The following is a 26,419-nucleotide window of genomic DNA, read 5'->3' as shown; positions in this document are numbered from 1 at the left end:
TTTATAGTCGTCTTCCAAAATCCTGCCAAACGCAGTGATTTGAGCACCTCTGTGATGACAAAGTAGGGCATGCTCAGCAAATTTGCTTGATTTTGATTCCTTTGGACTGTATCTCTGAGGGGGTGGGGCAGGGGAGAGAGATTGCTCCAGCAGGATGGTGCTTGTGGGCACCAGCTCCTGAGCATTGCACATCAATAATCAAAACCTGTTTTGGAGAAGAGGTAAGGCCTGAGTTGCTACAGATGTATAAACAAGGTCCTATCTGCATGGTGAAAATCTGTGTGAGTGAGACTGCTTTAAAGCCCAGACACTCATCAGTTATGCCATTACATCCTCTTGTATGCACAGAGGCTCTGGGACTGGGTTTTTAGCTAACATAAATCAAAGTAGTTTCTTAGGGCATTCTGCTAACTTATACAAGCCGAAGATCCAGGCCTGGGGTGAGGGCACAGCTCTGATTATGATGTATGTGTGTGTGTTTAATTTGGAAGCACCACAAGCTGTGCGCATGCTCCGGGGTCCCCACCAGGTTAACCTTTTTGCTCAGGTAGCACAAGTTACCTTCTGAGCAAAGCAGGTCTGAAGACCTGGGTAGTGCCTTTCTTCATTTGCTGTTACTACATGTGCTTCCCCACAGCTTGGCTGGGGAGGGAGTGAAGGAGGGAAAGTGCCTAAGAGGTTTTATTTTGTCTCTATTACCTCTAAAACATAATATAATGTGTTCAAGCGCTTGATCTAACCAAGGAGTAGGTGATTTACCTCCTAATCTAATAACTTCATGATGTCTGTCTCCTCTGAGCTTTGCTCTAGCTTGACTGTGCAAATTCCACTTAATTGTGTTCCTGCTAAAACTGAAGGCCAGTAGCTTTGCCAAGGATGGCTAATTTTGTAATGCACCATGCCAGAATTAATCTTGACTGCAAAGATAAGTCTGATGGTTTATAGCTGGCAGTTGCAGTCATAGAACAACTTTGTATAGGGTGGTTATAGGCTATGAAGTTCTTTTAACTATTATGTATTGGCTAAGGAGACAGATGTTTGCCATAGTCAAGACGGAGGAGAATGAAGAAGGGGCAGATGGGAATGAAAGAAAGTAGGCAAAAGAGAGGACAAAAAGATGACCAAACAAAGGGAGGTAGCAGCAAATGAAAACAAGTAGGGTGAAGACACAGGAACAGCATGGGAGGGATGTGTAGGTGGGGCAGGGGAAGAAGAGGAATGGCTATGGCCAATAAGCAGGATGGGGGAGGTGATTCTGCCCCTCTATTCTGCTCTGGTGAGACTCCCGCTGCAGCCCTGATCCAGCTCCGGGGCAATAACACAAGAGGGATGTGGAGCTGTTGGAACGAGTCCAGAGAAGGCCATGGAGATGCTGCAAGGGCTGGAGCAGCTCCGCTCTGGAGCCAGGCTGAGAGAGCTGGGCTGGTTCAGCCTGGAGAAGAGAAGGTTCTGGAGACATATTATATAACAATCGTCCAGTACCAAAGGGGAACAGCAAGAAATTTGGAGAAGTTCTTTTTCCAATAGGATGTAGGGGCAGGACAAGAGGAATGGCTTTAACCTGCCAGAGGGGAGACTGAGATGAGCTCTTAGGCAGAAGCTCTTCCCTGTGAGGGTGCTGAGGCGCTGGCACAGGGTGCCCAGAGAAGCTGTGGCTGCCCCATCCCTGGCAGTGTTCAAGGCCAGGCTGGACACAGGGGCTTGCAGCAACCTGCTCTAGTGGAAGGTGTCCCTGCTTGTGGCAGGGGTTGGAACTGGATGAGCTTTAAGATCCTTTCCAACCCAAACAAACCATTCTATGGTTTTATGATTTTATGGTTTTATAATATAGAAAAGAAATAGAAAGAAGCTGTTGGGAGAAATAGGCCAGTGAGTACAGAAGTCTGTCTGAGATTCAGTGTAGGCAAAAAAGAGTTGTTTTTTTTTTTCTTTTGAAGGATATTTTCAGCTTCTCTGTCGTTAGGCCATGTACCACCTATCTGCCTAGTAAGAAAAGCAACGTGGTTACCCAGTGCTGATGCTCATTGGAGTCTTCTCCCTGGGACAGGCTCTCTCAAGCTGAGAGCCGGTCTTCTGCAGACATAAATAACCCATTGCCAGGTTTATAATCCTGTTGCTGCTGCACAGCCAGGAAATCAGGAGGTCTTCAGGACTAAGAAACAGCTTGAGCCTCAGTGTGAACACTTGAAGCAGGCGACAACAGCTCCATCACACTGCTTACGGTTTTGCAAAGCAAATGAGACCAACCAGCAAGTGAAGTAGCAAGTCTGAAAGTGGACTTGTTATTTCCAAGGCTTGCAAGCAATCAAGCAGGCAAATGAAAAATAGCTATTGGTGTGTATTGGGTTTACATAGCAAAGTTTTGGTAGCCGGCAGCTGCAGGGGTGGCTTTTGTGAGAAGACACCAGAAGCTGCCCCCACATTGGACAGCTTCAGCCAGCTTCAGCCAGCTCCAAGCTGTCCAAAGCTGAGCCCATCAGAGATGCTGATGGTACTGCTGTGTTGTATTTAAGAATGGGTAAAAAATGCCATGCAGCAGCCGTGAGAGTGATATTCTATGAGTGAAACAGCTCTGCAGACATCAATATCGCTGCAGAAGGAGGGGAGGAGATGCTCCAGGCACAAGAGCAGAGATTCCCCTGCAGACCATGGTGCAGACCATGGTGAAGCAGTCTGTGCCACTACAGCCCACTGAGGTCCATGATGAAGCAGATACCCACCTGCAGACCATGGAGAGGAGCCCACACTTTAGCAGATTGTCTGGCACGACTGGAGCAGTCTGTTCCTGAAGGACTTCACCCACGCTGGAGCAGTCTGTGAAGGACTGTAATCTGTAGGAGGAACCCCACGCTGGGGAAGAACGCGAGGGGGAAGGAGTGGCAGAGATGAAGTGCCATGGACTGACCACAACACCCATTCCTCATCCCCTTGTGCTAAATGGGAAGGACGAGATAGAAGAGTTAGGAAGGAAGTTGACCCTGGGAAGAAGTGAAAAGTGGAGGGAAGCTTTGCCTATTTATCACTATCCTACACTGTTATTAGCAGTAAGTCTTCCTCAAGTTGAGTCTCTTTTGCCCATGATGGTAACTGTTGAGCAATGTCCCTATTCTTACCATAAGCTGTAAGTTTTACCATCCTTTTTCCTCCTGTTCTGTTGATGAAGGGTGTCATGGTTTAAACCCAACCACAAAGCTCATTCGCTCACTCCCCCCCCCTTTTTTTTCCTCCCTCTTTCTTTCCTTCCCCCCACCCTGACCCTCCCCGCTTCTGGAGGGATGGGGAGGAGAATTGAGAGAATATAAATCCCACGGGCTGAGATAAGAACAGCCCAGTAACTAAGGTATAACACAAATCACTACTGCTACCACCAATGATAATAATGATAAGAGAAAAACAAGAGAAGAGAATACGATACCACCGCCGAATGAGTTCAACCCCCTCCGAAGAAGAGAGCCCGTGCCCTTGCGGGTAACTCCCAGTTACCTCCCTGAGCATGATGTGCTATGGTATGGAATACCTCTTCAGCTAGTTTGGGTCAGGTGTCCTGTCGCTGCTTCCTCCCAGCCTCCCCTTGTCCCTGGCAGAGCATGATACTCACAAGGTCCTTAGCCAGAATAAACAGTACTTAACAACAATTAAAAACAATCGGTGTTATCAGCTGTTTTCCCAGGCTGGAAGTCAAAACACAGAGCTTGCACCAGCTACTAAGAAGGAGAAAAATGGCTACTGGTAAACCCAGGACAAAGGGGAAGTAAGAGAGAGACTTGGTGACCAGCCAACTTACCACATCATTATAGATATTGATTCCCAGAAACACGCAGATGAGGGAACTTCCACAAAACTAAGATCTTTACTGAGAGTCCAAAACAGAGAATGTGCTGCAACTCCAATTCCAAACTAAGGAATGTGATGATATCACTGTGGAAATACAGGGCATGAGTGGGAAGGGTAGTGCAGTGAAGCATCATTATTATAGACAGGAACTCCAGTGGACCCTCAGCAGTGCTGTTTCTTACTTATATGTGCTTCAAAGCTTGCAAGTGAAGCTGAAACTGAGGCGTAAATCACTACAGGAGTTGTTCTAGAAGATGTTTTGTCCAAAGCAGTTTTAAATATCCCTCCCTAGTGGGTTTTCTCCCTTGTTGAACAGATTAACTTTCTAACTACATGGCTCTTTTTTGGGGGGGATATCAAACTCTGATCTGTATTATTCATTACTAGGCCTTCTCCCTTTCTGGTATAAATTTGTGGAAAATGCAGATGGTAATTCTCAGTGTCAGAGGAGAACTGTGAATAGTTGGGAACCATTCATATTATTCTATGTCAGTTATATAGTATGTGCCTTGGATCACAGTGGATGTTCTCAGGTATAAAATCAGTGCAAGTGATGGCTAGGACTGCTCAGAAACATCACATGAACTATTTTGTTAGTTGGATTTTTCAAGCTACCTTGTAAGGAGGAGTTCAGAGAATAAATCAATTGAAAAACACCTGTTTATGATATAAAAATACTATAGTAGGACACTGTTTTTCACCCATCAAAAAAGGAATGGTGAGGAGTAGAGGTTTGAAGAAGTTTTGGTAAGCGGCTTCCCATTTCTTCCCACTCAGCTTGACTATTCCTGGTGGCTGGGAATAGAAAACTAAAGTGATGGATTGCTCTGATTATGCCTAGTCAGGTGCATTAAATGGTGTCTCACTCCAGTGCCTCCTGCGATCTTGCTGCTCCGCATGCTTATCAGAGCTGATGTGGAAAGGGAGATGTCTGTAGACAATGAAGAAATGAAAGGGGGGTGAAAGATCTCGGACTGGTCTCAAGAAAAGTGTTTGTTAGGAACTGGAAATGTCTTGAGGAGATTAAACTGAGCCACTTTTAGAATAACTAATTGGGATATGCTTGTCAGCTTCAACACTCAGTAGCGCACTTGAACCCCATCCTGCTTTTCATGGGTCATTTGTTGGAGAGATGCTTGCAGTCTATGGAAAGTTCCTTTTTAGCATCCATCTGTTTAATGCTAAGATGGAGCTTAGCTCAAATGCCTGTCTCTAGTTAAACCATGAACTCATGGATACTTGAATTATGGTGCTGTGAGTTCATAGTCGCCAAGAAAGATTACTCTGTTTTCGCCAGTGTGAGACAAAATAAGATCCTGTAGATTTTTAGTGCTGTGAACCAGACAGGTAGGTTTGAGATGTGTACTTTATTTCAAGTTTTTTGTCAGTGCTGTGTACAAGATCTGTCTAAAACTGTATGAAATACTATACAAAGCATTGAATTTCTGTTTTTCTGTATCTAAATTTGGGTTGCTGATGTACAAGAAAATTAAATTCAAGCTGGAAAGGTGCAAAATGCTATGAGAGTGAAACTGTCTCATGCAACAGATCAGTAGTGCCTGGTTTATTCATTCTAGGGAAAAAAAACCCAAACAGGCTGGTGAGATATGCCTGATCTTTGTTAATCTATGGCAGTAGGGAAGATTGAGAGGATTGCTCTTTGAGCTAAGGACTTTACTTTCATGGAAACAAATAGACCATGTTTAGATTGAAAATAGGAAGATTTCTAGCTGTAAGAGCAGTGAGTTTAGGGACAGCATTATCAAATAGAGATAGGGGCTCTGAGGTGGATCTCTTATCTTTTTACGAAGGAGGTTCTCACTGCATGTGAGCTCAAGTTCTGGGTTTGATATCTCTTAGGCTCAAGTTCCTAAAACACCTGACTTAACCTTGGACAGTTTCTGCTGGTTGTATCAGCATCTTATGAGAAGCCCCTCTCGTTTTGGTTTGATGGGGAAAGGTACTGACAGTCTCTATGCTCCTGGTGTGTGTTTGAGATGAAAGTTGCAATCAGAGAAAAAGGATGAGGTGGCTTCATTCAGAAGTGCCAACCCAGTGAGTTAGACCGGCCCAGCTACAGCAGTATAATAACCCTGATCCTGCAATTCCAGCACATTTTCCTGTAGACAACCCTGTCTATAATAACCACTGCAAAACTTTGACCTTCACATTTTAGCTCAGCTCTTCTTTCTCAAAGAGCAAGGATAAATGTACCTCGGTGTTAGTACTGGCTCAATGGAAAACAAAACAGGATGGTAGAGTTAGGTAATTTATTTCTATTAACTTCCTTGGTTTCAGCTTCCAAAAATTCTTTCTCAGTCAGAATTACACTTCTTCTTTCACAGAACTTTCGGTTACATTATTTCAGCTTTTCAAAGACAATTGACAGAACACACTTAAAATATGTAAAGGGAAATTGAGAAATCTCTTTTTGCTTGTACTTTCAAGCATAAGCCTGGTTTGGAAATAAAAACAACAGAAAAAATCTGACATTGGTAACATAAACTCAGTCCAAAGTATTTGAGCAAAATACTTGTCTTCCTTTTTTTTTCAATAATACATGTATCCCTTTGATGAAATCTATCTATAAATCCAATTAAATCACTGCTCAGTCTGTATGTGTGATGCAGTGGGGGAAATGATGATGGACTCTACTTGCTTTGTGTTTTAGACCACTGAAGCCAGGTTTCAACTAATAAAGCTACTGCAAAATTAGAGTGTCTGCAGGGAAAATAGCCTTGGCCAAAACTGCAGCCAGACAGAGTGAGAAGCCATGCTTGGGAGTTCTTTTCATCAGAGAAGGGTACAATACATGCTGTAACTGATGTCAAGAAGTCTATGATTGCAGATGTCTAGAAGCAGGAAAACTTGTGTCCATTTGGCTAATTCCTTATTGTGGTCAAGAAGGGGCAGACAATGAGACATAAAGGAGAAAGAGAAATTGGCGTTTCCTCCTCACAAGACTGTTCACCTACTGAGACAGAGTCTACCCTGGAAGAAACACGTTTGTATCTGTAAAACTTTGTTTAGATCAGACCTTGCACCCATTTATCTGTATTAGTAAAAGTTGTGTCTCCTAATCGATTTGCTGGCATGTTTTACTAGCAGGGACCAAAGCTGAGCACAGTGGGAATCGATAACCCTTCCTTTAGCTGCCCTTTTGGATGAGGGAAGCCCTGTTTTCTCAAACAGCAGAAGCAGAATCTGCTCAAAATACCATGTGTCTATTAGTGTTTTCTGAAAGCTTGAAAAATATCACTTTTATCTTCTGCATGGGAACAATCTGCAGTAGATGTGGCATGAAATAAAAAACAGGTGAGCAAACTCACAGCAAGTTGTCTGTGCTCTTCTCTCGGTTGCATATAGACAGTCGCAGAAACAAAATGCAATTGCTTCAGTAAGAACACAGCTGAACCGCTTGCCTAAATGTCAACCCGCATCTCTCATTGGATGTGCTGCTTCACACTGGACATGCTCTGACAGCATTTGCTGTCACACTGATCTGCAAACAGAGCACTGTGAAGTGCAGTGGATAATGGCATCACAGATTTAGAGGATGTGGTTACTACATCAGTAATGATTCAAGCCACTCTGACAGGTTAGATATAAGGAAAAGGTTCTTCCCTGTGAGGGTGCTGAGGCATTGGCACAGGGTGCCCAGAGAAGCTGTGGCTGCCCCATCCCTGGCAGTGTTCAAGGCCAGGCTGGACAGAGGGGCTTGCAGCAAGCTGCTGTAGTGGAAGGTATCCCTGCCCATGGCAGGGGATTGGAACTGGATAAGCTTTAAGATTCCTTCCAACCCAAACCATTCTATGATTCTGTGATTCATTTTTGACCTCTTGCTAAGACATGAACCCTTGAGCTTCTTCCTGATGTATTTTTTCCACATGCCTCAGAGCACTGTTTGAATCAACTTGCCAGCCCTGCAGGTGGTGATTCCTTCATCTTCCTCCCTCCCTCATGGAGAGGTTGCAAATCATTGCCAATAAGCTGGGAGCAACCAAAATCAGTTACAGAATGCTATTAAAATTTCCTAAGAAGGCCATTTATGGCCATTTATAGAGGGGGTTGGGAAAAAAATAATGGTTAGTGCAATTCCATAGCAATAATAGAAGGAGCCTTTATGATGTAAGGAATGGCAGCATTAGGAAAAGTTTGCTATACAATGAAGACATAATGTTAGTGATGACCATTCAGACCAAAGAGGTTATTTTGCAGTCCAGAGAACTGATAACTGCTAGCATGGTTCTGCATTTATGACTGTGCACAACTTTAGCAAAGACCCTGAAAGTTTCCGAAGAGCAAGAGGAATGGCAGGCAAGCACAATAGAAGTGATCACATAAGGAGCTGCTTCTGAAGAGACATTTAAAATCTAAATCTAGCTATATGTTGTAAAACACCTATTGTCTTTCTTGCTACAGGTCTTTGCCCCAGAGAGCTCTGTTTATAGCTAATGTTGACTAAGCGATAAAGATGTGATTATTTCCAAGAAGAGTAAAGGAGCGAGTAATGATAGAGAGAAATGGGGTGTGTTGGATTGAGGGCTATAAAAGAACACTGTGATAAAAGGCAGCATAGAAAAGTACATGCTGTCTATGTAAAAAACCTTCCTAATAGCTGAATCTGGTAGACAGGGGAATAATTTCCTAAGGGAGGGAGAAGAAACCCTGTTATTTCAATCATTTAAACAAAACTGGACAAAGCCCTGGAGAATATATTGTGGGGAACAATTGCATGCTGGCCCTCGGGAATGGATAATGCGACGTGAAAAGTCTTTTCCTAGTGGTTGCTATGATCCTCTTCAGATTGAGAACTTCTTCTGGGCATATTTGTCTTGGGACTAGATGTGATGTGAGCCTCAGGTCAGTCCACTGATGTTTCGGAGAATGAAATGGAGAGGATAAAGAGGATAGAGAGGAAAGGCATGCAGGGGCAGTCAGAAATAGATAGCATGGGAAAATGTTGACTCCAAAGTGCTACCGGCGTTTGCGCATTCAGGTATCTCAGTGCCTGAGAGATACAAAACAGACGCAAAAGTTCACAGTGCTGAACTGGTGGTGTGCAGGCTTCAGAAAACCTGATCATTTTGTGCTTATCACACAGCTCCCAAGATCACAGAATGATTAGAGTTGGGAGTCTGGAGATCATCCAGTCCAACCCCCTGCCAAGGCAGGGCCATTCAGAGGAGGTTACACAGGAACGTGTCCATGGTGGTGTTTGAATATCTCCAGAAAGGGAGATATTCAACCCAATGACCCCCCTGGGTAGCCTGTTCAGTGCTCTGCTGCCCTCAGCATAAAGAAGTTCTTTTTCATATTGAGGTGAAACTGGTTGTGTTTTAGTTTAGGCCTTTGCTCCTCATCCTGTTGCTGGGCACCACTGAAGAGTCTGATGCCATCCTCCTGACACCCACCTTTGAGATATTGATCTGCATTGATGAGATCCCCTCTCAGTCCTCTCTTTTCTAGACTAATCAGGCCCTGCTCCCACAGTCTCTCCTCATAAGAGAGATGCTCCAGACCCCTAGTGTGACGATGTTTGAACCCAAAGAGTCATGGTAAACCTGCTCATCCTTGGACTTTGGAGGTTTGTTTTTATTGCTGTTACAAGAATCCAGCTTGTTGGCTGATGTGCCTTGCTGCATCCCTGGTGTGCACACATGCTCTCCTGGTGATGTGCCTAGCTGATGGTTTGTACTGCTGTTGATGTCTTCGGAAAGGTGGCCAGGCTCAGCTGCAGTCCAGGAATCCATCAACTACTGCCCAGCTGGAAAGCCAGAACAGAGCTACTGTTGGTTTTGGGAGTAGTTATGAAGTGATATACCAAAACATGGCCCAAATCACTGCTGTTTTCAGTGCTAGTCTCCTCATAGAACTGGAGTGGAACCTATTCCCTCTTCCCAGCTTTTTTTCTGAAGCAGAGGCAGTTGCAGAGATGAGTAGAGATAATGTTGTCATGTCAACAAAATTAACTGGCAAGTGTTGACATCTTTGGTTTCCTGGGGAGGTGGTACACAAGGTGGCAATTACCTAGGGTGCTCTGTCATCTTACTCAGAAGAATCGCCAGTGATCACAGGCATCTCTCATCTAAGCAGTTAAAGTAGATGGCTAAGTTCAACAAGAGGAGATTGGAGATAATCAGGTCTTCTGTGTCATAATAGATGAGCAGAAAGGTTGTCAGTGGTTTCATGTGACCGTTTGAACATTTCCACTTTCCCTCATTTACTTTTTTAGTAAAAACCCTTTATAGTGTAAATTTTACACAGAAAAAAAATGGAAATGGTTCATGTGCAAAAGAAAATATGACAACAAACAGAAATGCAGAACTCTGAAATATTTCGGTTCCTGTGAACTCCAAAACATCCTCAAATTCTCTTGAACCCTGATTTGCATCCTCAACCTTGCAAGCAGATAGGTATTCCATCACAGGCTGTCTGATGTAGACATCCTATTCCTGAAGTCGTATCCCATGCCTCTGTGTCTCAACCCACCTTGCAAGACCCCAAACTCCTGTCCCTTTCCTCTAACCAGAGGCCAGAGAAAGAGCTGATCACACTGCAGCTGACTTTGCACTATCTCTGCGTTGATTTTTTTTGGCCCTTTTACGTGTATTCACATATTGGCCAGATGGCAGGCCCAGCAGAACAGATTAATATCGAGTTTACATTACAGCTTCTTTAAGTGGTGGAAATTGGTGAGCATCTTCAAAACTATTGGTGAGGAAAGACAGATGGGCATAGATACAGATATATGTGGCTCATCATTATCAAGGAATGAGAATAGAAATAGAGCTAATTAGAAAAAGAAAAGTTTCTTATGGCTTGGTTTAAACTTGTAAACCAATTTCTTCATGCGGTAACCCAGTGGGTATCTGAAAGAGCCAAACATTGTGACCAAATCTCTGCTTCCCTGTTAGGCAGAAGCAATTTCTCTCACAATGGGGGAGCTGTGTCCTGTTGGTGTGTGAGTTCAGGAGGGATACAAGCTCTTTTCCAGCAGAAAGCAGAGAAGCCCCCAGGTCTCTCCAGCTATGGGGAGGGTGAAAACTGCGCGGGCACACACCACTGATGGGCACACAACCGAATGAGCACCACTTCCACCTGCTCTGCCCCAGTGACCTGAATAGGTTTGTACCCTCACCACACCAGGTAGGCATCCGACAGGTAATGTGTGATGGCTGCAGACAAAGAGGGAGTGAGAAAACATGATAGAGGATGGGTAGCACAGAAACTGGCATTGTTTTCAATCTTATCAGTCATTTTGGATGAGTCCTTCAGGTCTGCTGCTGGGCTGTTATGCAGACCATTTGCTGACAGTGCCTGGTGAGCTTACAGAGATCACTGTGGTGGGGGTAATTTCCATGGCTGAGGCACTTATCTGTCCTGACTTATGCTATGCATGGATCAGGGCTGGCTTTCTGCCTGCAAGACCAGCTTTGGCTGCACCCTCACCTGCCAGCTAGTGGATCAGAGAGAGAAGCCATTTCTTTTCCATATTTCTTTGCTGCGCATTGCCTGTGCATACGTGTGTGTCTGACTATCCGATCAGATCTGCTTTTGAAGCTGTTTGCCCTAAGCATCTTGACAGTTCGGTTCAAAGATCAACAAGAAAAGACATCTGTGGTGGGGAGACTAAGGTGAGGGGAGCCTGCTTCATCCTTGCTGCCCAGAATAGGAGATCTTCTGCAGGTCTTGATGCAATGGAAAACAGTGAGTGTAAATTCCAAGGTGGCATGGTCTTACCTCTGCAGTCAGGACATGGAACAGAGATGAACCAGGGTGAGAGGCTGTGCTGCCATTATTGAAGGATTTCAGATTTGAGGTTATACCTGGGGTTGGCACATCCTTTTTCCTCTCACAGGATGTGCCTGTCTTCAAACACAGGATGATGTCATCCCATATTGCTCTGCGTGCCTCTAGAGAGCCTTGTGCCATGCTTTGACCTGGTATTAGAGATTGCCTTTTGAGCATGGAATGGGAGGATGTCTTTGAGGATGGAAGGGGAGGATGTCTTTGAGGATGGAAGGGGAAGCTGTGCAAAACTAAGAGTTGGTGTGCTGCAGTGAGATAAGGGAATGAAAGAAATAAGGGGGTCCTGAAGATGTTTAAGGAGAAAGCAGGATTTGGGAAGAGTCAGTGGTGCTTGTGTGCCAGGAGGCTGGTGTAGTTGCACAGCAGCTTTCATCCATGTAACAGCAGCATCCATGATGTGCTCTCGATTTCCTTACATGAAAACTCCTTTTTCCTGGCAAATGAGTTACTACCAGTTAGAAAGATGAAGTATCTTCTTGATCCATACTGAAACCTCTTTCATCTGTACCTCAAAGGACATGTTTTTTGTCCCTGCTGAAAGCATGAGCAGCAAACCCAGAGGAGACACAGCCTTTTCTTTGTGGCAGTTCCTCTGACGTAGATGAACCTCTGAAGTGTGTGACATCAGGAAGATGTTTTAATCTGAATTATGTTTTCCCAATCTGAGTACCAGGTACCATTATCCCCTTTTCATTATCTCACGGCCAGGGCTGCTGCCAGCATGAGTAAGAAAGGTTTGAGTCACAGGGATGGAGTAAATAGTTCATTTCTTTCCAGAGGCTGTTGTCAGAGACAACCAGGCCCAAATGTCCATCATGGGGATGAATGATGTGTAGATGAATGAGGGGAGAAACCTCCTCCTGAGAGAAATAAAGCATCTCTCATGAATAACACAGTGTTGCTTCAAGATTCAAGACATCTAAAACCTGTTATACATTGAACGTGAATATGAATGAGGCTTAGCCACTCTGCAGCTACATGCTGGCCTGAATGCTACCTATAAATAACTTACCACTGCCACATTTCATTTTTATTTTTTAACACCGATCATGTATTTGGCCTGGTACCAGTGCATATCTAGAGACAAGCCTCTCCCAGTCTCTGATAGAGCCCAGTGTAGAAAAGCACCCTTTGCTTTGCACCATACAGGCTCCATCTATGCTACTAAGTAGAGCATCAGCTGTGTTTTGAAAATGCAGTATGGAGAATGTCAGTAACAGCTAAACACATGTACTGCTCCAGAGTGATGCTCAGCTACAGTGATCCCTGGCCAGTGTTAACCTCCATGGCTGGAGTGGTCATGGACTTTGCCTGGGACAGTGCTGATAGGTCCAGGGTAAAGCCATGACACAAACTGTGCTAATGACGTAAGTGTGGACAATCATGGGTTGGTGGTGGAATCCATCCCTTGTCCCAGTTTACTTTGCTAGAGTAGCTATTGCCTTGCACTATTGTAGTTGGTTCCATGTAGATGTAGTACAGTGAAAGGATTTTTTCCCATAATGTTTTAATTTTTATCATGGATTTACTTATTCTGGGCAATCTGTGTCATTGCAGTGCTATGGAAGTGTTTGTTGAGACCCTTTTTCCCCAGAAGCAAAGTGCTATTTAAGAGAATTTGTGTTGGAGGACAAGTCAGACATTACGGGCCTGTCTGTACGCTGCGGCTGAGCATGGTGCAAAGATCACTGATGTAGATCTAAGCAAGCTGGTCTGTCCACATGAGGCTATACAGTGCCAGAGATACTTGCTTAGAGTCTGAATGCAGGCATGGCATTTTTGTTTATAAAATGCCTCTAAAACCATGAGTGAGACAAAGAAGGGAAATAGGGAATGATTCATGTGCACTGTGTTCCACTGCATGCTAGGGTTGTGGCCTGGTACCCCAGCACAATGTACTTTTAGAAGTGAAAGACATTTGGATTGTCCTCCTGAATGGATCTTGCATAGGCTCTATAATGAGTTTCCCTCTGTGTCTCATCTGAAGGAAACCATGGAAAAATAAGCTTTGAAAGGGGTTGAGTAGGTTTTTCCCAGACTACACTCTGGCAAACAGGAAAATAGTATTCTTTCTTTCTAGAATTACATATAGAAGCATGTGGTCTTTGAGAGTTTTCCACCTGAGAATGGACAAGGTCTGGAAAGATCAAGGGCAGTGAAAACTTTTAACAGAGTACTCACTTGGTGTGTGAGGCCTTACAGTCTGACCCTTTGCCTCCCTTGCCTCCTTGCCTTCAAGTTCTGCTTGACATCTGTAGCTCAGCCCTTCTCTAATAGGGAAGAGACAGCTTTCGTCGTGCATTAGTGCTCTGCAGTCCAGAACTGGAGTAACAGTCTGAGACAGGGAATTTCTTCATGCCGAACCATTCTTGGTGGCAGCCCAGATGAGCTCTGTCTTGAAAGCCTAAGCAGCTGGGTGTTATTATGAAAGAGAGAGTACTAATGACATCACTTCCAATCAAGGTGACAGTTATTTAGATTGTCCTTGACCAATCAGATTATGTCTCATTAAATATCAGAGAAATCTGCCTGCTGTGGTCCCATTACTGTATTGTGGGAGTTCAGCAAACTGGTTAGTGTAGTAAAGTGGTATAGGTAGTACTTACCTAGGTGTGCTGCAATGTAAAGCTTCATCTGTACCTTTCTCATTGTTACCTCAGCCACATGGCTTGTTAGGGGATGCATTTGCTATACCTAATTTTAAGGTCTTCTCATCTTTCTTCTTCACCATAGAAGTGTGAGAAATACCAGTGTCGTGCTTAATCTTTCTACTTCTCTTTGAGCCTTGTGTTTCTTCTGTGAATCACGTGTTTCTTATGGTTCACATGGCATCATCTCTTTATATTCTGGTAAAGGGCAGAAACATTCATGTAGAGGAAGCTAGGCTGAATTTTGCCAGCTGAGATCTGCTACCAAGTGGCTTCTGCTTCTGCCTTTACTTCACACAAGTAAAACCCAGCTACCTGGAGACTGATCCTGGCATTAATGATCCTCTGTGCCCCTCTTCTTCTGGCAATGACTGACATCCTTATGTTTCCCAGAGTCAGTCTTTGATGTTGAGAAGACAGTGGTTCATTTTAAATTTGAGATTTACTGAATTTCAGAGAACGTGCAGTGCTGGAGTTTGCTTTTCATGCATTGCTGTGTATTGCTGGATAGATTCTGTAATGCTGAAGTAGTGGAGAGTTAAGTCTTTGTCTAGTGTATTTTGAAAGCCATCATTCCAGTGTTGGAGGAAATGGCTAAGGTGCCTATTCCTTAAAGCCGTATTGTACCAGAGAAATATATGACTCTGTTCCCCTATACATGAATCTATTTGCAAAGTTTTATTCCAGCTTCATTAATAAAGTCCTTCCTTTACCCCAGCTTCGTGGTGAAAATATGGTAAAATACATTTTTGTATTTTGCAATCTGATATTGTGGAAAGTGAGTATAACATGGGACAGAATAGAAATCCGAACTTCTGGATATTCTATCTACCCCTGTGAGTTATAGCCTGCTGGTGCCTGTGCTTTCCTGTCTGTAAAGCAGGGAATTGGTTCTGTTGCTGTCTTACGGGAGAGCTGTGAGTCCCAAGTTAATTATGAAGTCTGTGGCAAATGTTAGAAAAGCAGTTGTGAGATAGTGTGTAAGCATTAATGTTTTATAATCTCCCTAAATTGCCTCTATGGATATATTTAGTGAAAGGGATATAGCAATATAGAAAGGAATCTTTTTTCACCCCAGCCATTTTCTTTAGAACCCAAAGTGAAAGTTGTTTCCACCAACTGCCATCCCTGCAACCATCTGGAAAATCACATTTCCCGAAGCTTTCCTTCTCTTTATCAGCTGTAACTAAAGCTATAAAATGGGAAGATGTCCCTGGTTTAATTAACACCCCTGTAGTTCAAAAGCTGATCTTAGTAATGAGAGGCAATTATAGCCTTTATTGAGGGACAGTCAGGTGGAACAAACCCTGCATCAATCTATTCAAGACATTTCACTTTCCAGGTAATTTGGAAACTGCTTTTTATGATGAACAGGCTACCTAGCCCAATACAACAGGTGAATCCCTTTGTTTTGTAACCTAAAAAGAACTTTCTATATTCAGTTATGTGCTTCTTTTGTGCTTTTTACATAGAATAATAGAATCATAGCATAGTTAGGGTTGGAAAGGACCTTAAGATCAGCCAGTTCAAACCCCCTACCATGGGCAGGGATACCTCACACTAGACCATGTCGCCATCCATCTAGTAACAACTAGCACTGTGCTGAAGAAATGCCTGCTGCTTCTTGGAGGGCATTATTGCTCATTTTTTCATTTTATTTTCCTTATCCACCGTTGCTTTCCATTTTGAAGGTTGAATGGTGTTCATATTTTTGTACTAATAGAACTGCAGACTCCATGCTGTACTGACATCCTGAGGGCTATGCAGGGTTCTGGTTTCTGCACCTCAAAAATAATGCAATAGAGCTAAAGGAGGTCCAAAGAAGGACATTGAAATGACCAAGGGAATTCTGCTGTATGAGCTAAAAAGCCTGTGGCTCCAGTTCAGAAAGGAGAAAACTGAGAGCAGAGATAAAGCTGAGTTTAGCTGAAGGCAGATGTAGAACTCTGATGCTAAGGCTAAAAAGCACTAACTGAAACAAGGACATTGCTCTACATGATGAAGTACCTTTTAATGCAGCAGGTAGCGAATTTCTGTGATCTGTTGCCACAGGAGACTGAGGAGATGGGCAGTGTCAGAAGTTTCATAGAAAGGGTTAGTTAAACTCAGAGCAGGAGATTCATGACATGAGTCTAAAGGTGAGGGGTAGGACTGAAGCAGTATGAAGAGAATGTTCCTGCCTCAGTAATATCTAAGGTGCTGTCTGACCTCCAGCATCTGATTTGTAAGAGTGTGGGTCTGCTGTATGCCCTGTGTTTCATCTGGATATCCTGATATCTCAGAGATCTCAAATGCTAGTAAATGCTGCTAATTTAAACCCTTTGTGTCCACAATGCAGACACCTACATTGCACTGAAGTGGGGCTCTACTCATGATTAAGACGCCTGCATTTGGCTGTTTGCGTATGGCTGTCTACTTGTGTAGTAGGTGTCTAAATTGTTCTGCAGTTAACAGATGTTTAGCCACTCTAATGGGGACCCGATGAATATGGTCAATGGAAAAGTCTGTAGTATCATTTCATCTTGCCATAAGGTAGACTTGGGATGGTCAGTTAAATAACTCAGTACTACCTGTTTTCATTAAATCTTTGTTGACTGTAATGGAAGCTTGGACACCTAGCACACACATAGATGCAAAAATTTAGATGTATTAATCTTGGACTGAGTTCTGTCCCAGGATTTTTGTTATAATGACTGTAGAGAAATAGGTGTCTCCTGAGAACAACTCGTTGACCTAGGTATAGATGAGGGGAACTGCAGCTATGAAGTGCATGTTGCTATTCATTAACTTCAAGGAGAGTCTGGACAGTGGTACCTACATTGTCAATGTACACCATGGCCAGGTGGGTCCCAGCTATCCCATTTTGGAGACTTTGGTATTGTCACTTATATTCTCAGCTGTAAGAAATGTAGGGTTTTAAAGCAGTGTGATAGGAAAAAGTGAACTTAGAATTTCAAAGCAGCCCCCACCCTCTTTATGGTTCAATTTAGAATAAAGGCTTAGCTGTGATTTTACCTCCTGTAAACTATGCTGTCCTGGATTAGATGAAATTACCTTTGCCACATTAGCTGTAAAAGCTGTGAAATTACAAAACAAGCTTGTAAGTTGTTTATTCTTCAGTAATTAAAGATAGGGCAGATATCGAATCTTACAGTGTTACAGAAGAGGGTGGCTTTTATAGGGTGTCTAGCAGAAAGGTTTGTTCAGCCTGGAAGAGTATGAAGAGGAATTTCTTTCATTGGTGGGTCTGTTAATATTGTTAATTCCATGCTGCTGTAAATGTACTCTGGGTTTGAGATAGGGCAACACCAGCTCCTCTCAGAAAACACTGCGAAAGTGTCTATCTATTTCCAAAGTTTCCACTTTTGTATACGTTAAAGGATGGACATTTCTTTAGTGAATGAATTCAATACAGTCTTGTTTAGGAGACTGCACAGTTACTTGAAGTACGGTGGCTTGTCCGTCCTTTCATCTTTCCCACTCCTGTGTGTACAGTGGTTCTCTGTGTCTTACTTGCTTTGGATACAGGACACGGGCAAGGAGACAGAAAGGTTGTGTGACTGCAGTGTTCAAGTAGCTTTGGATCTGGCTGTGGCATCTAACTCTCTGCGATTCACGTGGCTGCCACAAAGGGGGACCTGTGGCCATGATCTGCCTTGCTGACTGTCCTATCTTTTCATTCCCAGGTTATGGACACGCTGCCCCAGGGACGGATGCGGGGAAGGCCTTTTGCATGTTCTACGCAGTCCTGGGGATCCCACTGACACTTGTCATGTTCCAGAGCTTGGGCGAGCGCATGAACACCTTTGTCAAGTACCTCTTGAAACGCATCAAAAAGTGCTGTGGGATGAGGAGCACCGAAGTCTCCATGGAAAACATGGTCACCGTGGGTTTCTTCTCCTGCATGGGAACACTCTGCATTGGAGCAGCAGCTTTTTCCCAGTATGAGGAGTGGAGCTTTTTCCATGCTTACTATTACTGCTTTATAACATTGACTACGATAGGTTTTGGAGACTATGTGGCCCTGCAGACCAAAGGGGCCCTTCAAAAGAAGCCTCTCTATGTGGCTTTTAGCTTTATGTACATTCTAGTGGGGTTGACAGTCATTGGGGCATTTCTAAATCTGGTTGTTCTCAGGTTCTTGACCATGAACAGCGAGGACGAGAGGCGGGATGCTGAGGAACGGGCATCCCTGGCAGGAAACCGCAACAGCATGATTATCCACATCCAAGAGGACTCCCAGCATGGTCGGCCACGGTACAAGGCCGAAGTAACTGACCTTCAGTCAGTTTGCTCCTGCATGTGTTACAGGTCCCATGAGTACACCAGCCGGGTGGTGTCCCACCAAAATTCGTTCAGCTCAAAGCTGAACCCCCAGTACTTTCACTCCATCTCTTACAAGATAGAGGAGATCTCGCCAAGCACATTAAAAAACAGCCTTTTCCCCTCTCCTGTCAGCTCCATCTCACCTGGGTTGCACAGCTTTACAGATAACCACAGGCTGATGAAAAGGCGAAAGTCCATTTAAAAGGATTTGTCTTCTTTTGCTTTCCTTGTTTCCCCCCAGTTCTTCTCCATTGTTTTGGGTGTTTTTTTGTTCCTTGAGTGAGACGGAGTGAGGCCAAAGGGAGCAGAGAAAGCCAGTCCTCCTCTGAGACTCAGCTCTTGAGCATGAAGCATGGATTATTACCGTTCCAGCAAAGTATGCCTTACATTACCCCCTCGGTGGATGTCAGAGGATTCAAGGTGACGTGAAGTGGGTACCAAATCCAAAGTTGCACACACAGCTGGGAGCCTTCATGTGCCATTGGCACTCCTGACCTAATAAACTCTTTTCCTCACGAGCAGGTTGTGTGCTTGCGTGCGTGTTGGGTGTGCGTGCGTGTGCGTGGAATTCCACGACTAGTGCCATGCGACAAAATTCAAAGCATCAGGTATTATTTTGGATTATTTTTTCCCTTGAAGCAATTGTGTTCCAGTCTGCTTTTAACTTTCAGATTGCTTCCAAAAGGAGCAGAGAGGGTGGGAGGGGAGCAAATTTGGTTCATTTCTTTTTTGCCAAGACAAGCATGCGCCATAAGCAGTCAATATACCAGGTGTATCATGGTAAATTTTTTAATGCTAGATTTTAGATTGTATTAACATTAATAAAAAAAAAAAAGGCAGGAAAAGATGGATCATTTTAGCTTGCCAGTTTAAAATTAAAAAAAAAATAAATAAAATAAAGCATGCACTTTGTAAAACTGGTATGCATAATAAAAACACAAGAAAAATTAGCAACTGAATTAATAATCAAAAGCAAATAATCCTATTGATTTAACTAGATTTTCTTTTATCGTTTTCAACCATTCCAACAATTTTTAAGATAAATTGGGAGAATTGTTGGAACCAAAGAGTGTATTTTGTTATTTTAATTTTATTTATAAATTATTATTATTATTATTATTATTATTATTATTATTATTATTATTATTATTATTATTATTATTATTATTATTATTATTATTTTGTGCAGCAATTACCTGCATGAATAGGAATTATATTTTTTTTTTGAATGCTTGGATTAGGATGGGTATAAATAGGTGGATGTATATTTTTTCTTATATAATAGTGACAGGGCATTTCCTTGTTTTAAATAAAAAAGTAAAGATGATTGTCTCTAAATGCTTTTGATTTGTAAATAATGGAAAGCCTTTGTTGGTCTCAGGAAGAATTCAAGGGACAGTATCTTGTGTTTGGCTCACTGGGAACTTGTGAGATAAGATGTGATACTGCTTTTTTGCTAGGTGGAAAGGCAAAATGCACTTAGCAGTGATGGACAAAAGCAGTTTTACTCCAGTGTTTGGAGGGTAATGTTGGGAGTGATTGCATTGGCAAGTTGTAGTGAAGGATGTTGAGACTATGTTATAGAGTTGTTCCTTGGAGATTGTCCATCTCTCGGCTGTTCCTCTGGACCAAACAGACTTTACAGGACTGAATTAGAGGCCTAATCCAGCTCCCTTTTAAGATAATAGGAATTTGCAATGATTACATGGGATTTAGTGCTTTGGGAGATTTATCTTTGATTTGACAGGGGTAGGACTGGGAGTTTTATAAACCTCTACCTTTGTCTCTGATTTAATCCTATCTTTTAAACTGCCTTTCCTGTTAATTCGCCATAAAAAACCCATCCTTTTTTGGCACTAATCACCTCCTGCTGATTCTACCATTTTGTGCTCTCAGTGTAAAAGCAATAATCCCCCTTTTTTTTTCCCCCTTAAAACTAGATAGTATGTTTCTGTACAAGTCCCAGCTCTGAGCTCTGTGTGCTGATGGATGTTGATACCCTTTCAAAGAGGCTTCTATAAAGAGAATTAATAGGGAGAAATAGGGAATTTCAATTCCTCCTCTGTTCTCTTCTCCCTGGCTTTAAATTATTTGGTATATCAAATATGTTCATGTTCTAATTTCCATATCCGTGCTTCAACAAGTAGATGAAAAGAAGGTATCCATGTCTTTGGCTCCCCTATGCAGCTTCCTTTGGGATTATACAATCCTGTGGTATGAAAATCTCCATTAAGATTAGTGAAGAAATAGCTTAGGATTCTTAATGAGGATAGATGAGGATTGACTTCTTTCAGCCTAACATGTGAGGATAACATCCCTGAATACAGTAGGAGAGCATGCTGGGTGCATTAATACTCCTCTGCTGGCACCATGTTCTAAGTCTGATGGCAGAAGTATTGAAGCAAGCATACTTAGAAAAGCAACTTTGGGATGTGTTAACCCATCTCAGTGATTGCCACCTAGAAGCTGGTTTCTTTCAAGATTGGCCCATGGGGTTCACAGTGCTGTCCAAATTCACTACCGCAATATTTGCTTGTGGCACTCCAGAAGTGCAAATCAATGTAGGTTTCTATTCCTGCTAAGGAGATGAGAAAAAGTATACCTGGAATATGCACATCAATATCATGTATACCTGCTGGGTGTATCTGACACTGGAGAAAAGCAGGGAAAGTTTGGGGTTTTGCAGAACTTAAGTGAAATTCTGTCTGCCTCGCAGAGAAGAACTTGTGTAATGGGACTTTTAGCAAAGTTTAAACAGTTTTGTGAGGAAAACAAAAACAATCCTAACAAACCGAAACCAACAATTTTATCTTATAAAACATTGGTCAGCTTTTTCCTTTTGTCCTGTAAGTGGAAAATTCTGCTGCATATAAAAATCATCTTTAAAAGTCCTAGAGATCATGTTGAACTCCAGACCTTCAAAGCTGTTACATACTCTAGCTGATTTTCTACTACAATCTTCCCTCTGGAACCATAAATGAAGAGTAAACTTTAGTACATGGGGTGTATAAGTAGGGAAGAAACTTACCTCGGCATGTCATGGGTCATCTTCTACTTATAGCCTTTGCATTAAAACTCAATGGCTTTGTAAAAGGTCTGCTTTAGTTTAGTTGAAGTTTATAGATGTTGCTGAAGAAATTCATATATGTTGTTAGGAAGGAGCCAGAGTAGATACCTGTATGAGTTTGTAAGTAGGACAGTGTTTCGCTAAGATGTATCTGCATTCCTTAGGATTGTAAAATATGTTTCTTTTTATTTTCTGCTTGAAGAACCCACAATTCTGTCCAATCTATATTTTTGTTACACACAACATTTTAAAGTGGGAAGACATTTCCTTTGCAAGACTGCACACATTTGGACGTTTGCATGAGCTCTTGCAGGACTTTGCTTTGTGCAGCCGTAAAGAACTCTCACGTGTACACACCAGTATGCCAGGCAAAATATGCCTCCTTCATCTCTTTGTGGTTCTTGGCTGGTATGTGAATAATGACTTGGGCTGTCTGGAACTGGAACACAGTGAAAGGGAAGCCTTTGTCCAATGTTAATTCCAGCTATTCAGTTGCACATGAAAAATCAGTCAGTGAAATGTGAGCTGATTTTTATCTGCTCTATCTCTGACTTCTTATTGCCCTACTGCTACAGTCCCTGATGAAGAGTCCCTCTGCAGCATCCTTGTAGGCCTCCTTCAGATACTGAAAACTGCTCTGAGGTCTCCACATAGCTTCTCTTCTCCAGAAAGCTGGAGAAGCCCCAGCTTTCTCAGCCTGTCTTCATAGGAACACCATTTTTCTTCCTACAACACTGCTTTTCAGAGAACATTCTCTCTGGTATATCATAAGTTTTCTTCCACATAAGACGTTAAGTCTTTCACAACAACCTCTCTTGCTCTCTACTCACTATTTTGAAATTCAGCAAAAGCAGGTAGTAGTGGTACTGCTTATGACAAGACATCCTAACGCCTGCTATCACTTTGTTATGCACTCTCATTCCCCAGAGTCTCATTTCCCCTACCCTTCCCTATTATTAAGCATTAGAAATAATAATAATAAATCAGATTAATCTATTTATGTCACACTAATGTGCTCTTCATCAAAACAACACAAATTTAGCTCCCTGCTGTCGACTTTGATTATATAACAACGCTATTATCCTATCATATTTCATATTATCATCAAAGGGAAAAATCAGTTTGATCAGTGAAGCACCAAAATAGCTTTGACTGAGCATGCTGTGATATGGAAACGAAAGAGGAAACTTAATAGAACAATGCAGGCACAAGTCTCTGCTTGGTCTTTGTTACTGTGTAAGGAAGATCCTGACTGATCTGACTGGGGCTGCTTTGGCAAAAATTTGTGCATACATCTGCTTTACAGGGATGACTGTAATGGGACAGCTCAAGAAGGGGTGTTTGGATGTTACTCCAACAGCCCCTAATAGCGTCTCAATTTCTAATGAATGGAGAAGACGTACAGTGACCTTTATCAGTAGACTTCTGTGTAGACTCCTCTGTAACAGCTCATTAGGACACGATCAACAACAAGGAAAAAGAGGGAAGTGACCAAGTTAATCTACTGTATTGTAGGTTGTCTCATTAGTTTCCTAGTGCTTTGATCGAAGAAATGCCAGAGCAGTAATCAAGATTATTGTGACTCAAACCTGAGCAAGATAATTCCTTGTTTTCTCTAACAGATTTGAAAGCTTTTTTTCATGGGGAAAAAGAAAGCATCATTTGTTGCTAAAAGCTTAGAAAAGAGCAGTCAATGGAACCAAGATGGAGAATGGAAACCTTCCAGAATGCTTTGGGGTGTGCAGACCAGTGGGCACGGGTTTGATTTGAAGTAGCTTTCAGCTGAAATTTCCATCCTCATTTAAATTTATGTAATATTCCTGTTAATATTAAGATCTAATTAGACAGTTATTTAAAATCTGTATGTGGAAGCCAGACCAGAGGGGAGTGTTGAAGTGTATCCATTACACTAATGTTATGGACTCTAATGCATATTTCAACAAGACACTATTATTGAATGGAATATTGCACAAATGACAGTGAGAATCACACCACCACTACTTTCACCAGCTAGAGATGTGTAATACAGAACTGAAAAGGTAATATTGCCTTTCTGACCAGCCTGCCTGTCATCTAACTTTAATATCAAACTTTATTTTGGGAACACCAGCAAGATAAAGCACACTAAGAGAGTTAGCCATCATAGCAATACACCAAAACTGAAACAAATGAAATAATGACATTGGACACAGAGAAACTGATTTCACATGGAAGGTGCTCTGGGACTCTTATGCTGGTTAATCTGAGCTCAGAGGCTGATCTAAACCCATGAAAACTGATGGTACACCTTGCTAAAAATAGGGGGGGTGGAATAAAAGGTGGTGAGAAGAAAGATTACTGCTGCAATTTTATTGGTAATTAATATTCACAGTTTTAAACTGTGTTGTCTTTCAGTTCACTTTGAGAAATGCAGAGCAAACAACAGCATGATGACATTTATCATAGCTGGCTAATTCACAAGTGGAGCAGCTAGCAAATACAATAATTGAAACTATGCTCTCTAATGCCTCTTACTCATGCATGAGTTCTCATACCACTAGTCTGGCTTTGATTCATTGTTTATCTGGTCTGTGGAACAGCTTGCATTAATTGCCATATCCAGAGCACTATACTTGAGGCTAGAAGAGAGATCCATTTCACAGACAGCGGCCCTCAGGCTTTCTCCATATGCCTTCCCCACTTTTGTACCCAGCTATTAACTCATTAGCTTGCCATTTCATAGATATATGTTCAGACCTAAGATCACCTCATTCTGTACTTTCCCCCTTCATCTATTAATGAAAAGCATTATGCTAAAGAACTGCACCCTGGGGAAGGAAATGTTCTACTCTATTTAGTACTGACAAAAGAAATCTACAGATTGATTAAAAACAATATGCAGGAAATCAAGTAGGAAATGTAAAGTCCATAAACCCGCACAGGTCAGATCCACTTCTTCCCTGGCTGGGATGCAATGCATTAGCCTGCAAGGAGAGTTTGAGAGAGTGTTTGTTTGAAGACTGTGAGGAGAAAGGGAGGCACAAACTACGTGATCAGGCATGATGAGACAGTGGCTTGGCGCATTGTCTGTAAATCATTGGTAAGGTCTGTGGCATGGTTTCCAGTTAAGGAAGAGCCATGATTCTTCTGGGTTTAGTAAAAACAATCATCATCCCAAGCAGGAGTGGCAGGATGTATGGGAAGGATGGATCATGGCTGATTCATGGTAGAGTGGATTATGGATGTCAAGCAGGAAGCAAGGAAAATTTCATCTTCTAGAGCATCTTCCCTCTACTATTCCTTGGAAGAGATCACTTGTACTATCCCTCCTGCTGCCTGCAGCAAACCTGCACTGTGGCTCCAAAACCTGGACTGTGGTATCCCTGCCTATCTTTGATAGCATCTCCCCAGAGCTATGCTGTAGAAATGTGTGGGAAATGCAAAGCTTCTCCAGCTGGGTTCAGAGGTGGCAATATAGCAAAGAATCCTCTTCAGATTGACTGTGTTTGGACAGCTTCTACATGTCAAAACATAATCAAAATTGACCTTTGGCGAAATAACATTAAGTCATTATTGGTGCTTCTCTCTGAGTATGCAGCTCCTTAATCATAATTATTGTTAAGAGGCTAATTAATCTGATAACAGCATTTAATTAGATTAGCTGAAGTAGAGTGTGTAAATTATTTTTGGCCTCCCAGAATCTGAAATCGCAGGTCTACAAAATTATTTGCAAAAGGCCTGTTTGGTGATACCACTGCTGACATGCAGGTCGTGCCATGGCTGTCCTATTGACAAGCATCATCTTGGCACATTGACTGGAGCTGGTCATGGGAGTACCTGGGAAAGGATTTTAGCTTCAATCCAATATATGCAGTGAGGCTCTTAATTCCCACTGAACTAAACATGTGCTTAAGTGTGGAGGTAGGCTTTGGGCCTGATTCTGTCTTACCTGTGGAGGAAAGGATCAGTTTTGTGTCATAGAGAGTTGGAATGATGCAGACGGATGAGTGAGAGGCTGTATTTCAGGATGGAGCATGTTTCTGGTACCCATTTGGTGCAGTAACCAAAGTGTCTCAGCTGTGCTGCCTGGAGTAGATCATGCTTCCAGGAGGAAGGGTTGCATGGAAGTGTGTCTGAACCACCTGGGGAAAGGGGAAGATACAGTTGAGTGTCTGTGTCATGAGCTAGGTTGATGAGGAAACTGATGCTATCCATACCCTTTTCCTCAACCCTCTCTGACCGAAGTTAATAAGGCAAAGCAAGAGACTGCATTTCTTTCTGGGTGAGGGTGATGGAGGACAGGGATGATTTCTAACTTGCACACTAAGCAAGAGCTCGGGGCAGCGTTCTCCTTAGGAACCAAGACAAGGAACTTTGGTGACAGAGCCTTCAGATAGCTCTATATTTGTTTGTTCTAATGTTTCCCTTAGCACATTTCTCTGATCTCTCTGATTTGCAGCTCTACTTCTGGGAGCCGCTTCTGCATGGCAATGCGGGTGACTTGGAGTTTCTTGTTCAGCATGCAGCAGTGGGCACATCTCATTATCTTCCTTGTGCCAGTCATCCAAATGGATCTGTGGGGCAGCTCACAGTTACTCATCCTGTTTGTGGCCGCCAGAACTTGGCCAAATTACTCTGGTTGCTCTGGCAGCTGTTGTTTTGCCAGAAGATTGACTAAATGCATCACAGGAGCAAAGACATAGACATGAGATCCTTTTAGTAATGCACAGTTAGTTGGTGAGAGGATTTTTAT

At 42.6% G+C, this 26,419-nt stretch overlaps 1 protein-coding gene across 1 annotated transcript in view; it reads left to right on the top strand.

Moving 5' to 3' along the window:
- The window catches only part of KCNK9 (potassium two pore domain channel subfamily K member 9), an 80,266-nt gene extending 61,444 nt beyond the window's left edge, over positions 1-18,822 (top strand). The window contains exon 2 of the mRNA XM_065669447.1: positions 17,981-18,822. Within this exon, the coding sequence (XP_065525519.1) occupies positions 17,981-18,822 (842 nt within the window). The remainder of the gene's footprint in view (positions 1-17,980) is intronic.
- Positions 18,823-26,419: the final 7,597 nt, after the last annotated feature.

This window comes from Lathamus discolor, chromosome 2 (genome assembly GCF_037157495.1).
Source record: "Lathamus discolor isolate bLatDis1 chromosome 2, bLatDis1.hap1, whole genome shotgun sequence".
Classification (NCBI taxonomy): Eukaryota; Metazoa; Chordata; class Aves; order Psittaciformes; family Psittacidae; genus Lathamus; species Lathamus discolor.
This window is presented reverse-complemented; position numbering and strand designations above follow the sequence as displayed.